Source organism: Taeniopygia guttata, chromosome 2, assembly GCF_048771995.1.
Source record: "Taeniopygia guttata chromosome 2, bTaeGut7.mat, whole genome shotgun sequence".
NCBI classification, from domain to species: domain Eukaryota; kingdom Metazoa; phylum Chordata; class Aves; order Passeriformes; family Estrildidae; genus Taeniopygia; species Taeniopygia guttata.
In genome coordinates, this window is record NC_133026.1 from 128413221 (window position 1) to 128429005 (window position 15785).

Below are 15785 nucleotides of genomic sequence, written 5' to 3' on the forward strand. Positions count from 1 at the left end.
CCCACAGACACAAAGAGCACAAATGAACAGTGTGGGGCAGAGGAACCACAATAACCCAAATGAAAGGAACCAAGCCCTCAGTCCAGCTGCTCCCAGGCCCCAGGGACGAGACCCAGAGTCCACAGGAGAGGCCCTCTCTAGACCACCTCACAGACCCAAGGAGGGCATTACTGCCCACTGGGTATGGGACTCATTGTGAGATGCCAAAAAGAGTATTTTGGGATTGCAGAAGGCAGTGCAGGATATTTAGAGGAAGAACTGAAGTCAACACAAGGGACAGTGAACCATGAAAGTGGTTTTGGAAAGAACAAGCATAGGAGGATACTGGGAGAGGGGGGCAAAGGCTAACAGGAGCCAGATGAATGTAAGCAGGTACAGGTACTGCCCAGTATGGTTGTTCACCATGCCCTGGGCCCGAGCACAGCGGATTGTCCCATCTGCTTGTTAAACTACATTTGCAGCTATTTTCCTGGGTGAGGGGAAATCTCCATTCAGTGTGACCATGTACAGAAACATAGATGCCAGCAGCTGGAGTTGTACACCACAGGTCGCAGGGGCCCGGGGTGCTTGATACACCAGAAGGCAGGAGGAGCCCAGGCACACAGCCTGGATGCCTCTGTCAGTGTGTGACCTCGGGCAAACTTCAAACCAGACTAGCCACACAGAAGGCTTGGGAGCCAAGCGACCATGAGTCTGGGCCAGATACTGCAGAGACCAGAAGATCTGAGATTTGACTACTAGATGGACACCAGGACACCTGGGGGCAGGCCAGACCAGCTGCCAGAGACCCAGTGTGTGTTTGTGTGTCAGATGGGAGACCAGGGGATCCAGGGACCAATCACTGAGCAGAGTAAGAATTTAAGGCCACTTGCTGGAGGATCCAAGTTGTGTACATAAGCATTTGCCACAAACAAGCTTTCTTCACAGTCAGCCAGTGAATGGAAAGGATGAGGCCATTGAGGCTGCTTGTATTTGCATTAGTGCTGCATTTCTTGATGTCTGTCTGTTTATACACATATAGTGTGCATATGTGCCTCTTAAAGATACATCCTTGTGGCCCTGGCCACAAGGAGCTGCAGCAGTCTCTTCTACAATGGGCTACCAGATGCAGCAACTCCCAATATTAGACTCATCTAAACCTGTATTACTCTATTACCTTAGTGCTCTATGTTGCTAGAGAGACTAAGTTTCCACACTAATGTAATTATAGCAGAATACTGCTATAAAGTTTTCTTTTGAGCAAATGCCTCATGAAATGCCTGAATAACATATTGTTCTGCATGAGTGTAAAATAACTCTTGTATAAAATGAAGCTGGCTGCCAACCAAGATTTTTTTTCCTTCCTTTATTTTTTCCCCTTTTTAAAATAGCTCTGCTCATCAGCCTAAGGTCATATCAGTACTTGGATGAGAAATCACAGAATGTGAAAAGCCTGGATATTAATGCTACGTATAGACATCTTCAAGCAAAAACAGTAGGTGTAGCTCCAAGACAATTACAAAAACCGAAGATGCTGCCACAATCCACCCATCATCCTACACCTTCCACCAACACTTGCACTTATGCAACACAGTGCCCAGCCAGTTCAGCAAGATGATCTAGCTACAGAATAATCTATTTATTTTGCAAACATAAGAATTTAATATTAATTTAATAATTGGTCTAAGTCAACACAGATGTGGTACATTGTCAAAACAGTCATTTCTGCCTCGCCCCAGCCATGTCATGTTCCTGCCACTTCAATGTGCTGATATGAGCACTCACAAATCTGGACAAGTCATATTAATAATTTTTTTCTGAGCTGGGTTAGTTTAAATCACCAGCAGTTCCCTAATCTGGTATGCCACAGGATAAACAACTCACATAAAGAAATATCTTGATAAAGCTTCTTCAGACTCTATATGGCTCATTGTAGGGTTAATTGGAAACCATATTCCTCACAACTGAGGGGACAGCAAACCACAGGTAGCAGGAGAGAAATTCTACTCAGCGTTGAAGAAAATAAATATACATGCACCCCTCACATCACTTCACTGCCTTCTATACCTCTTGGTTTTGCTGTGAAAATGTCTGGAATTAATACCAGAAAATGATACAAACAGTGCATCCTGCAGAACTATTGAGATTAATGAATCACAGCTGTAATACAGTCAGGAATTCAAGTAGCCAAATCACTGTGGATTGCTGAAAAAGCTCAATGGCCACAAATTTTACAAGTGATAGGTTTGTATCACTGCCACTAACTGCATCAAGTGGCCCATGTAAATATAGACACATTATAAGACAAAACACCCTGAAAATGAGAATGTCTTAAATCAAGGGAGCATTTTGGAGGAAGAGGGAGGATCTTTTGTCACACAGAACTGAGGAGGAATCTCTCCATGACAGACTTAAAAAAAGAATCACTTTAAGGTACATGGAGACAAAGGGAAAAAGACATTTGAGAAAACTGAGAATGCCCTAAGAAAGAATGTGTCTTAAAAGATGCCATTTGGAACAGAGAGCAAATATGAATGTTGAAAGGAATGACACCAGCTTAAGTGATTCAGGCTGGGACCTTCTAGTGCAAAAAAATATCAAATCACCAGATTTCTAAGCCCCAGGATAAGTCTGAAGGACTACTGTTCTTATTTAGTAATATGCAAGCAAACCAGCTCTGCAGAGATCTGGGGTTAGCATTTGCAATCACCTAGGAGCCTGAAAATCATTGAAAAGAGGATGATTGCAAGATTTGAATCAAAGCAAAAATGGAACCCTGGCACCCCTGTGCTTACAAATAATGTAGAAAGATTCAGCAGCTAGCATGGGGTATGTTATACATAACTGAATATACTGGGCTATTATGGCAGTGGAAACATTTGGCAAGTATCAAGGCAGTTGCTTACCCTTGCAAATGAATTTGGCAGCTGCATAAGATGAGAGTGTCTATAGGTAGTAAGGGCTGCAAAACTTCCATTAGGTCATCATATAGTCCTCTCTACTGACATGACAGCAAGACAGTGCCAAGTCATTCGATCTGCCTGTCTTTAAGAGCCTGCTGAGCAAAGGGTGGGTAAGAAAACTTTCATCTTGGAAGGTTTCTCACAGGGCCAGTTGTTTCATGGGCAAGGTCTAAAGGTAAGGGTTGCAGGCATTAGTCACTAAGAATAGGGTTGAAGAGGACAAAGTTTTGTGAACCAAAAGCTGTAATACAACTTCACCTAGAAGTTACAGTGCTTAAATACATTCACATCAGACCATTTAGAAATAATAGTTTTAGGTCATTTGTGTTTCAAATGGCTTTCTCATGTCACTTGATTTTTTTTTTTTTCCTCATCTTCATCAGCACTTTCACCATCAGTTTTATACTTTATTGTTATTATCTTTGCTGTACCTGGACCTCTTAGACCACTCCTTTCCTTTCTCCTGCACAATTATTTCTAAACCCTTCTCCTGCATAGGATGTGAGACAAATTAGGCAACACTTTACCTCTTTTCTTTGTCCTGTATCTATTTTTGTGATCTGTATCTAGCATGTATTAACTTCCAACCTCTAACAGTTCTTGAAACTGCTGCAGGAACAAGAGTTCCAGCCTGCTTCAGGGGTCTTATCAGCTAAAATTCCAAGCATGAAAGATAAATACAATTCTGTCCCTTCTGCTGATATAAGGTATTCTCTCAACATTTGACCCATTGAAATGGGGGATATATGAATTAGCCAATTAAAATGCCCTCCATGCCAAATTTTAAAGAATTTATCTTCATCTCACTGTGTCATTCCAAGACCCACACATTCAGACCAGTAACCATCCTTCAAACTATGTTTGGCTTAAAGCTACAGGACTCTATAATACTGCGTGACTGTACAGATCCATTAATTAGCTCTTCACTCGTGTCCTTAAAAATAGAAAAGCTAACAGCCCCATTATTTACAAATTAAGAAATGCATCAATTCCTAATACACGCTTATACCTTTTCTGATCCTCTCTTCCAACAAGCTTTTTGATGACTAATCAGAAGCAGCTGAGAAATACAGAAAGGGTTGAAAGTATTCTTTTTCCTCACTTCTTTACTAGCAAGATAGCCCCTAGGAAAAGAAATAGTGTAAGAGAAGCCAAGTTTCTGTAAGTTTCCCGTTTTGTTCATACAGAGATGAAAATTTTGGAGATTATGCTTTTACATACTATCCTGAAAATACTACCCTGTGCACTATTCCCTGCAGTTGACAGAGAAACAGCTTTCTCCATTCTTCTAATCTTGCTCAGTGGATGATTTGAAGACAGTGAGATAATCATCTTATTGTCTTGTTGGCTCAAGGAAAGTCATACTGTGACAAAGCTTCTGTTTCAAGGAAAACTTAAGGCCCAAAGCCAAGAGCTGGGACTGAACTCTAGTTAAGCTGACATGGCAACAAAGGGGATCCAAACAATGAGCACAGCCACAGAAAGATTTGACAACTAGTTTTGAAGGCATTCAGGCCTAGTCTGTCATAATACTCATGATAGCTGAAAAAAAACTCCCAGTTCCCTTCAGTAAGGCATTTCTTGTCCCTCCACCTGATAGCTGTGTTCCCTCATCTTTTGTTAAGACCACCTTCATATCTATTTGAGACAGGAGAGCTGAGAATATACACACTCACCAACTCCCCACATTCCAAACTAGAACTTTACAAGAGGTGAGAAAAGGAAAATAAAGACATGTGAGAAAATGTGAATAGCCATGCATTTCTCTTTTACACATCTTACATTCGTATAGCCTGGTAACAGATTTTGAAAATCAAAAAAGAAGTAAGAAGAAACTATGTGTACAGCTCCCCTCAGAATGGATGAGGGAATAGAAAAAATTATTACTGATAAACCTGAATTCTTTAAGATAATCTTGATGCAGCGTATTTTCCAAGTGCCTCATTTTTAAAGTTACAGTATTAGATAATTTCTTTTCTGTATATTGCAGACTGCATGCTGTGTGTTTGCATGCAACTCTAGGGAGCTCAATTGTAATAAATATATTGGGATAGTAAGTTCATTTCCCAACCCATCCCCTGCCAGCCCTTGGAAAGGGGTGTTTGCTTTGTATCTCCAGTTTCCAAGTAGACCTCTCTTTCTGCATGAGTATTTAAGTCTTTCTGCTTGTTTGTTTATAAATTTTAATTTTCAATAACTTAACACCTTTTTTAAAAAATGTATGAAAGACTATCATCTTTACGCGGAGCACAGCTTTCTTCAGTAACGTATGTATCACTGCTCAAAAGTAAAGAACCTGGCAATTTATATGTTTCATTGAAAAGAAGCAGCCACAGATAATAGACAAGTTACTACTGTGCAACTTTCATTTTAATCCCTCCAATTTCCTTGGAAAATGTTGAATATCTTACATCTAATAGAATTCTTTTTCTTTATCTTCTGATCATGTAATGCCTTTTCTAATTTATGGTTTACTTCCACTCTCCTTCATTATCTTCATTAGCTCAAATGCAAAGCACATTTAACTGGGGCAGATGAAAAGTACATTTCTCTGCCAATTCATTGCTCTTTTCTCCAATGTGTGAATATCCTGGTTATGTCATCTATAATTACATAAAGCCTAGTTATTCATATGACAGCAAGATATGATCATACAAAATTATAAATTAACTGTGGAAATATCCCACTAGAATTATGCAAGTCTGGATTTGTTTTACAGCAGCATTGCAGATGGCTGCCCCATCCAAGAAAGCACTTTTGCAGTTGCTGAACATTATATGAGATGTTGCCTTTGGTGGTGAAGCTGCTGTAAAGTTCCTTCTTGCCATCTCACTCTTAGCTGCTAATTCTACTAGCACTGTTTAGCTCCGCACTCAGTTGGTGGGCATCCCAAATTCAAGATGAATAAACACAGTTAGGAACATGACAACAGCCCGGGGGAACACTGAGTGTGCACAATCAGCTGTGGAAACACAAGGAAAGGCCTTAAGACAGCTGCAGAGTAGAAGACATCATTTCACACCCCAAGGAAGAACACCAAATAAAAGGTGTTGTCTTGAGGAAATGTCAAAGAATCCCAAAGCTACAGACCACAAAACATGAGACCCACTGTGACTGATTTATAAATAAACACTTCTGGAACCAGCATCCAATCAGATACAGACAATTTATCTTACCATGCATTTACATCAGTCCAGTTTTATTAACCAGTCCCCATCTCTTGCGATGGACTGATCAAACAGGCACAGATGACACCTAAACAGTAAAGAAACTATCCTGAATTGAGAATAAACTTGTCTATAAATGTATCTGTTCGCTATTATAAACGATTCTTCTAGAATATTGCAAGGAGAAGGAGAACATTTTAAATCATAAAGATCTATCAAAGTAATTTGGTACTATTTTGAATAAGAAATTACAACAAAATTTATAGACTTGTAAAATCTTACTTGCAAACAATGCAGTAATAAATTACTTACACTCAGGCATCCAGTCACATCTTAGCTGTTCTAACGTGTGCTTGGTAATTTTTACAGATGATTATGAAGTATCATCTGTAATTTTTACAGATGATTATGAAGTATCTTTTACCCAAAGATTTAAGTGCTTTACCAGTTGTTTATAAAACATTTAAAGGACACACAGAACTGCAGCTACAAAGATATCAAAGTAATTCTAGGAATAATCTGCTTCATTATGAGATGCCAGGCAGGAATGTTTTTAGTTCTGTTACTAGAAACCATAAGTAGGCAGTTAGACTGAAATTCGACAATATGAAAGTCTTGAAAATAAAATTTTTCAATCCTCTGATTAAAAGTGACAGGTAATTGCTACTGTCATAAATGAACAGTGGATTTTCTCTAAATAGTAACATTAATTGCTTAAAAGGACTTTATTCATATCAAGTGATAAGAGGTATCAGGCAGACCTGTAATAACGTTCTAGAAAGCTGAAGGAACCGCATTATGAAAAATGAAGCTTAAGTATGCAAAGCATCCAGACTTACAGATCAATGTAGTCAGTAAACATTACTCTGTATTCCAGAGAAGATAGAGAAAATATATTCAAAACTGTATGCAAATAATCAGTATAGTTGATATTATCATGAAAGACATTCAGAAACATCTATTTAGAGACATAGGGTGAGCACATTAATCCTGTTATGAAATTCAGTTCCAATTTGTCCTCATTGTTAGCTCAAAGATAGTATCTGACCATGACTTCTGGCAAAGTTCCTCTTGGAAGATGCATTAGCAGATGTTAGTGATGGATGAAAAACAAGGTACTCTTGAACCAAAAACCAACCAAACAAGTAGTGAGCTGTAACAGAATAAAACTCTTTATCCACTCTTTCTGTTCACCTACAAACAATGAAATCTTAGTCCAACTGGAAAGTTGCATCCAAGTGTTCAGGTGAAAAGAGCTGTTCATTTCCACACACAAAATAGTAAGCCCAAAGGGCAAAACACAACAACATTCTCCTAGATTAAAAGTACCAACAGAAAGTAAGCTGTAAACTCAGATAATAAACATAAATTAAATTATGTTTGCTTTATACATATAAAATAAGTATATGTTAAATCCTTAAATTGAAGGCAATGTGGGTAAAAACCTCAGTTCTTGCCAATCCCGCTCACTAGCTACACCAAGGAGATACTAAGTATAGTTTAGGGATCTGCCTGTCCATTGTTTCTTCAAATGCAACTTATTTGTATTTTCTTGTTATTGCTAATAGAACCTCAGAATGTCACATGGACAAGTAGAAACTGAGCACTTGAAAGGTACAATAATATCCTTCCAAACACATTAATGGTTTTGTTTTCAGTTACTGGTAAATAGTTTGGGAATATTTAAGTAATTTTCATTTTTAAAGAGCATGCCCACTTAGCTAAATTCTTTGGAGGCATGTGAGAAAAAGTATTAATGACAATGTCAAATAAATCACCTCCCTCTCAAAGATCCATTGTGTGAACAAGTATTATATTCTGAATACAAAACAAAGGTACCAAAGAGATTGCCATGTTCATTCCTCTTAAAAAAAAGCAAGTACCAATTCTTTAAGGAGTAGTAAAGTTCATTTTCCTACAAAGAAACATGTAACATTATTTTCCAGTATTCAGAACTTATAATCACAAGTTGTAAACTGCCCAATGAACATGTTCAAAATCTTACAGTTCAAACACTCCTAAAATTACAACACATCCGTAAGTTTCATTCAGCTGTTGCTACAAACTTACTAAATGTCTCTGGAAATACCTCATCTCACAGAATTTCAGAGTCCCTTGCACTTCACTTTCACTAATGACATTTTAGTTAAAAGATTTTTTTAAAAATATGCTTAGAAAAACATCTATTTTTTAAGCCAGATACACTATAATTTTAAGATTGATTCCATCTAATAAAATCCTTACTTGCCTGCTCCAAGAAATGAACACCATGTGTCAGATAACTGAGTTTTGTTGGTTTGGGTTTTTTTGGTTTTCTTTTTTAAGAATGCACAGCATTTTCAGGGCTGGGTTTCAAAAAGATTAGGTCTATGAACAGTGCAGTTGTCCAATGGTTCACAGGTGTTTCAAAAGAATTTCAGTGGAACCTAGGGTATTTATTTACACATTCCACTGCAGCACTGGAAACCCAAACACAGCAGTTTTGAGGGTCATATATAACTATCAAACTGTTTATCATCTGCATTAAATGATATGGAGACCAAAATAATGCATACACACAGACTTTTTCAATCTTAAAATTATTTTAATGCCCCTTTAAGTATGAGTAGAAGTATGAGGCTCCAGAGACTGACAGTCAAATATAATTCCATTATAATATTAATAATAATAAAAAATCCCAACTGACTCTGGCTTTTACAACTGGTTTCCATTACTTCTGAATTTCATACCAAAGCCAGCTTTGACAAAATAATTTAACTTCACACTACAAAGAAGGTTATGATTTACATAATCAATGTAATCACTACATTGGCTGTAATGAATAGCAGACAAAAGTGATGTAAAGGGCAGAAACTGTCTTGGAAAATCTGAGTTATTAAAAAAATTACTTAACATTTAAGGAAGACTCAATACAGGTTTGTTTTCTCACTACAGTGCTCTCATCACCAGTGAACCTGAAGACAATAACTAACATAGACATTAGACTTCCTTCTTTTATACCACCTTTCATGACAGTTTTTCAAAGGCTTGCAGGGTTAGCCTCATTCTGCATGCATAGAAAGGGCTTGGGCACAGAATGCCTTGTTCAGAAAGGCAACAGCACATCAAGAGAAGCAGCTCACCCAGTTTCACTCCACAACAACTTTTTGGTTATTTTTCTAAAATCATCACAGAGGACCCATACCAGAATTCTGCAACCAGAATTCCACACCCAGAATTCATGATATGGAAAAGACATTTAGTATCTTTTCCACTTCATAACATTTTTTGCTATAATGACTGCTGATTTCCCATGTTATTTTGGAATTAAATCCACTGTTTATCTTTTAAGTGCACTGCTAAGCAGAACTAGCAGATACAAATTTTTGCAGATGTACCTTTAGGGAAGCATGACCCCTCAACATGTCCCATAGACACTGAAAATTTTCTTGAAGTCCAGGCATCAACTAGAAGTTTCAGCATGCAGCAGATAAACACGAAAGACTTAAAGACCTACAAGGAAGCTGAATTTCCCCACATTAGCTCTGCCAAACAGAGTGCATACACGCTGGGTCACATACTATGCCAGTGGCAGCATCCTATCAGGGCTATCACATTCCCATTTTCTGGGACTGAAATGCAGGAAGAAGAGTCAATGGCAAAGGCTCTCCAAAGCACCTTACAGAATGGAGGGGATTGCTGCCTACCAGGGCCTGGAATTTGTATAACTGCCAGATGCTGGAAAGGGTGTTGATGGAGAGAAAAATAATCAAAAACTACAAAGACATGCAAAAGGGACCAGACAAAGATGGTTCAGGCAGGAACAAGCATGTAACAATAAAAGGAAAAAGGCAGCCACTTTTAAACAGATGAAGGTCAGTGAGCTTCCTCAGCAATGCACTACATCCTATTTCCAGACCCAGTCCCATCTTCCTACTAAACTACATTTCTAAATATTTTCCCAGGGGGAAGCTGGAGTTGGACAGGTTACACGTACCTGGTATGTCAGCAAGCTGAGAGGCCAGAGACCAAGTATGCTTCCTGGATATACTGTGTGAGATTGCTAACAAACACTAACGTGGACTAGCTGGCAAGTAGTATAAGAGGCTTGGAAGCCAAATATTGGAGCAGCCATGAGTCTGGGCCAGATATTGGAGACTTGACTACTGAAGGGACCAAAAAGTCCATGCAAGTTACTCAAGAGACCAGGACACCTTGGACCACAGCTGGGGTGTCCACCAAATCAAGGAGCCAGCTACTGAACAGACTGAGTGCATCAGGTCAGTTACTGGAGGGATCTAAATTCTCTGTGTGCATGTGTATTTACATATAAATACATGTGCATTCATTTGTTTTTCCACGAACAGGCTTTTACCCCAAGCAGTCAGATCAGGGAAGGGATGTGTCCATGGGCACAGCTTGTGCTTGCCTGAGTGCAGTGTTCTATATCTATGTTGGCCTATGTGACCAGTCATGTGTATGTGTATATAGGACATATGTGTGCCTATTGGGAATAATTCCCTTCTGGGAATTAGCCTCACTAATGGCTAATTAATTGGCTGGACATTGGAACACAGAGCTATGTTAGTTTTGCTTCAATAAGGCTTCAGGATTTAAGAGGTCTTATAACAAACAACATTGAATGCAACTGTTAAAGCCTTCCAATAATTCAAGGTAGTAAGAGGCCCTGAAATGTTCTTTTAAAACTTCACTCACTACACAAACTATTATTAATTAAATGAACCTTAAACCATCATTATCAGTGTAATTAATTACAAAGAAACAACAGTGAAATAACAGTAAGACAGGTTTTTAAAATGCCTGAGCTGGCTCCAAAAGGAGTGATTTTCATCCATCAATGTTAGTAACACAGTTCAAGTGCCAGGCTTTCAAGATGTACTTGGCTCCTGAGGTCATACACTTGCATTCACACAACACAGAACTGTGCTGCATTTGTGGTCAGAGCACACCAGGACTGGGAAATGAAGACACTCAACCCCACAATGTTGTTCAGGTCCGTCCAAGTGCACTTGCTATAGTTCAGACACTTCAGTGTCTTAGCAGTGCTTACTACCCTGGTTTTCAGAGGCATTCATTACCAGGGCACAGCTGATGAAGTGCACACCCACAAATGAGCAAAGCCAGTTCTGCTCTGTGGCTGAAGTTGGCTTAAACCTTAAGTGCCCACTGGAGACACTGAAGAAAAGAAAACCTCATGAATTCTGAAAAAAACCTGAATCCACTCAGAATGGCTAGCTTTCTCTGCATGAGTTCAACAAGGTCTCCAAATTACAACACTTTCCCACTATTTAAGGTATTACAATTCTTGTATTGCACCAACTGTAGATTAGAGTGAGTTGACTATAAGGCTTTTCTGGAAGACACAAACCTGAATAGCAACACTACCAACTGGCTTCTAAAGCATCTTGGTTCTTTCCTTTTTTATTCAAAAATTTGTTTAACACTTATTCCTTTCACTCTATCCAGTATAACACCGAAAAATGCCACCACTGCACAATGCTTATAATAGCACTTCACAAAAGTTTAGTATATGCAGTCTATCATTCATAAGCTTTAAAATTCTCTTATGTTATATGGTAGTAAAAAAGAAAGAGCATCTTACCAGCTTTGGGCACAGTTAGTGTTCTCTTTTCTGCCTTGCTATACTTGTCAATGCTGAAACATGCTTTTGTCTTTATTTTTCCAGTTGACTCCATAGACTGTGTAAAATTTTCATTTTGATTCTGGATACTTATTTTAGATAGCAATGAAGCACCTCCCTCTTTCTCATCTATCTGCAAAAGAGAAATAAGTTCACAATAGCATTTCCTGCATGCAGGTGGAGAGGAATAGAGAAAAGAGCAACAAGAAGGGATTTCAAGATGTATTAATTGTCATTATCAAATTGTTACATAAATACATTACATCTCTGCAAAACTATATGCATCACAACATATGTGTGTACACAATACCAAACACTTGTGTAAATAGTTTATGAATTTAGTTTAATACAAGTCTTCTGTAGATAAATAAAAATTGTGTCAATATTAAAGGTTTCAGAGAAAGTCCCGTTGCAGCAGAACTGCAACTCAGCATACTGAGACTTTACAAAAAGAATCCTTGCTTTTTAACTGCTTTTACAAAAAAATCCAATAAAGCCCATTATGAGATGCAATCCCCACCTCAATTACATTTGGGAATTGCATTTGGGCTCAATACTGATTAATTTTATTTATTTGAGAAACATTTTTCTGCAACCACTCCGCAGTGAGAGAAGCCTAACCTGAGAAGCAAGGTCAAAGGTACTGACAGCAAAGCTGTCAAAATTTGTTCTGAATAGATTATTTAAACAGAGATTGTTTGTGGTGAGCTCAGATGTTATCTTTTAGTCACAATACTGTACAAAATACTTTTAGTACACTGTTCAGTTTACCTCCTTCGACTTAATTTCTTGGTCCATCTCCTTAGTTTCATTCTTGGGACAAACAGCAGTACATTTTCCTGGTGGTATAAACCTTGGCTTTTTGCCAGCATTTCCTAGGACTTGACTGGGAGCTGCAGATCGCCTCATATTCAGCTGTACTGCTCTGCAGGGTGGATAAGAAGGAAGGAAGGAAGCAGATAAAGACAATTGTAGTCAGAATAGGCTTTAAATATAAAAATATATCCATAGGTGACAACAAAAACACTATTTCAAAATACAAAAGAGCATATAAGATCTTAAAACAACAATATTAATTCACAAGCATAGTAACATTTAAGGAAAAGTAGCATCATTGCAATGCTGTGTTTAAGTACTAAGAAAGATCAACTTCAGCAAATTCTGCAGCTGAACACCTCGATTTTCATTTAAAAAGCCAATAATGGAGTTCCCAATAGCAATAAATGCTCTGGAGATACACAGTATGGGGCTACTTAGCAAACTTACACCAGTTTTATAAAAAGAAAGACAATTTTAAGCAAAACTTACTATTCTATACACTCTTCTATAATTTTGAAAAGCCCATTATTAGTGCACAATGAACAATGAATCTTGAAGGTATGTCTCATATCTGGGACCAGCATTTTGCATTAAACAGTCAATTACATTGGTCATTCAGGTTCACCATAATAAGATAAACATTCAGCAGAAAATTATCACTGAATTAACAGTGAATATTATTGCTTCATGTTATGTCCACTTGAACAGTGGAAGGAATGTATTATAGGTTTTCCCTCAAAATATAAGACCATTATTCCCCAGAAAAATCTTAGGGCAAAACCAGACATATACCAATGTTAATATGACAAAGTTTACTTTTGCAACCAATAGAAAAACAAGTTATAATCTTAATGCTTCAAAGAAGTAGACAGAAATCAAACAAAAGAAGAAAATGCCAACAGAATGACACAGCAGCCAAAATGAAGAAGGCAAGCATAACTTGCACTACAGTTATAGGTTTAATTCTCTGTTTACACATGTTTATTTTAAATGATCCCCCTAACAACTCGGTTAAAAATAAACTGTAATACAGATTGCAGAATCAAACTTCTGTAACACCTCAAAAGCATGCTTGCATTCTGCTGCAACAGTGTGTTTCTGCACCTTTTTTGGTGCTACTCTGCACTCCAGTGGCTTCCTAGGGCACAACCACCATTATTTCCAAGGTTTGCACTGAAGTAGTGACAGAGCACTGCCAAAACACTTATCAAACATGCAGAGACTGGTAGCAGGAATACTGCTCTCTTCCCATATCTGCACAACTACCATATATATGATGCTGTTACTAGACATAAATATCAGGGGCAAAACGGCCTCAACTGTTGTCACTTCCACTGTGGCTGTTATTAAAAATACAAGCAAAGAAGCCTCTGTGTATGCAGCAGTTCACTTAAGTTAGGCTTACTTGACAACAGTGACAGCAAATGAGTTTTAGTTAACCCTATGCAATAAGGAAACTAGCTTGGTTATTATAACAGGAGTATCTGTAGCGTGAAAAGCCACTGTGAACACTGCAAAGGTGTCAAGAACCTTCAGGGGGAGCAGACTGCAAGTACCAGTGCTCTGCACAGCCAGCTTCAGGTGCCATGGGAATCTGAACAAGTTCTCTTCCTAGCCCTACACTACACAGTGATGCTTGGGAAGACATTACAGGACACCCCAGGGTTCTTCAGGAGGACTGTGCATAGCATGGCTGCAGCGCTACACTAAACCCTGCCCACTGCACTTGAGGTTCTGCGGGACAGAGAAGATGTACAATTCATAAATTGCACATATCCATGACTAAAGTGCTTTGTTTCCCAAATCTGTTTGGCCATTGCACTATCACTTGGTCTAAAACCATAAAAACAAACTCATTAGGAGATCTGAAAATTACTAAGACATTTGAAGACACTATCTTTGATAACTCAGTAACTTTACAGTTACCATATTACCTACTTGTAAGTACAAAGACTCTTACAGGTTTGTGGGTTTTAAAATTAAATATGGCAGCCACAAATACATCTTTGTTTTTTAAAATACAAGTTTTCATAAAATATAATGAATTTTTAATATGTTAAAAAAAATAACCAAAACGTTTACAATTTGTCCCTTTACACTACTACCTAATAGGAATAGAACATCAGAGATGCACAACAAACCACTGATGCCAGGTCCTTCAGATAAGATCAGAGTGAGTGCAGCAAGGCAAGGAACAGCTCCGGACTACAACTAAATGAAAGACTATGCAAATATGCCCTTTCCTGAGAGACAGCACCGGTACACCAGGGAACCTTGTCCTTGCCTTACTGCTAGGTCTGGCTGCAGAAAAGCAGCTGCGAGCAATGCAAAAAGCACTGCTCCGGCTTTTATTAGCAACCGTGCCTGACCAAACCCAGCGCACCACGAAACCACAGCCCAAACCGTCCCACGGTTTGTCAGGCATTGAATTCGGTTACACTTTCTTCCTTAAAGGTACATTAGTAGCTGCATTGAAAATTAAAGATACATACAAAGAACGTTTCGAGATTTCACACATGCAGCTCAACACGGTGCGCACGGAGCTCTGCCAAAGGCAGCCACAATGCCCATCTCGGCCCAAACTCAAGCAGCTGCTCCCGGAATGTTTGAACAGGCACTGCCGGCACAGATGCAGAGGCAGAACAGGGGCTGTGGGCAACTGCGGAGACGTGACACAGCATCACCTTTCACTCAGTTAAATTGCAGGCAGCAAGCGCATCGCCTTGAACATCAACATTACTGAAAAATCGCTTCAAATCAGAAATAGCTGTAAGGAATTTTTACAAGAGCATGTAGCGATAGGACAAGGGTGGGTGGCTTCAATCTGAGCTAGCGGGGTTAGATTAGATGTAAGGCAGAAATTCCTCACTCTTACGATGGTGAGGCACTGGAACAGGCTGCCCAGAGAACTTGCGGATGCCCCCTCGCTCAAGGCCAGGATGAATGAAGCTCTGAGCAACCTGATCTAGTGAGAGATGTCCCTGCCCACGGCAGGGGGGTGGAGCTATGTCATTGGTAGGGTCTTTCCCGGGGTCGCTTCCAGCAGGCCCCTCGGCCCGCGGCTGCCGTACCTGCGCTCCCGCCTCTGCGCTCAATTGTCCCGCCGCGCGCTCCCGGCAGCCCTGCGGCCGCACTGCGCCTGCGCCCCGCCAGCCGTCCCCTCCCGCCGGCCGCGCATGCGCGCGGGACGGACCCCGGGAAGGCGCTTCCCGCCCT

At 39.4% G+C, this 15785-nt stretch overlaps 1 protein-coding gene across 3 annotated transcripts in view; it reads right to left on the minus strand.

The window, feature by feature from the left end:
• RAD54B (RAD54 homolog B) overlaps nucleotides 1-15780 on the minus strand; it is a 61766-nt gene extending 45986 nt beyond the window's left edge. The window contains exons 1-3 of one of the 3 annotated variants that reach the window (XM_002200027.7): nucleotides 15641-15780; nucleotides 12522-12675; nucleotides 11712-11883 (exon numbers count right to left, since the gene is read on the minus strand). In XM_002200027.7, coding sequence (XP_002200063.5) covers nucleotides 11712-11883; nucleotides 12522-12659 — 310 coding nt within the window. In that variant the 5' untranslated portion in view covers nucleotides 12660-12675; nucleotides 15641-15780. Of the gene's footprint in view, nucleotides 1-11711; nucleotides 11884-12521; nucleotides 12676-15061; nucleotides 15364-15640 lie in introns of those variants that run through there. The other 2 variants (XM_072924827.1, XM_072924828.1) reach the window with 2 other exon arrangements.
• Nucleotides 15781-15785: the final 5 nt, after the last annotated feature.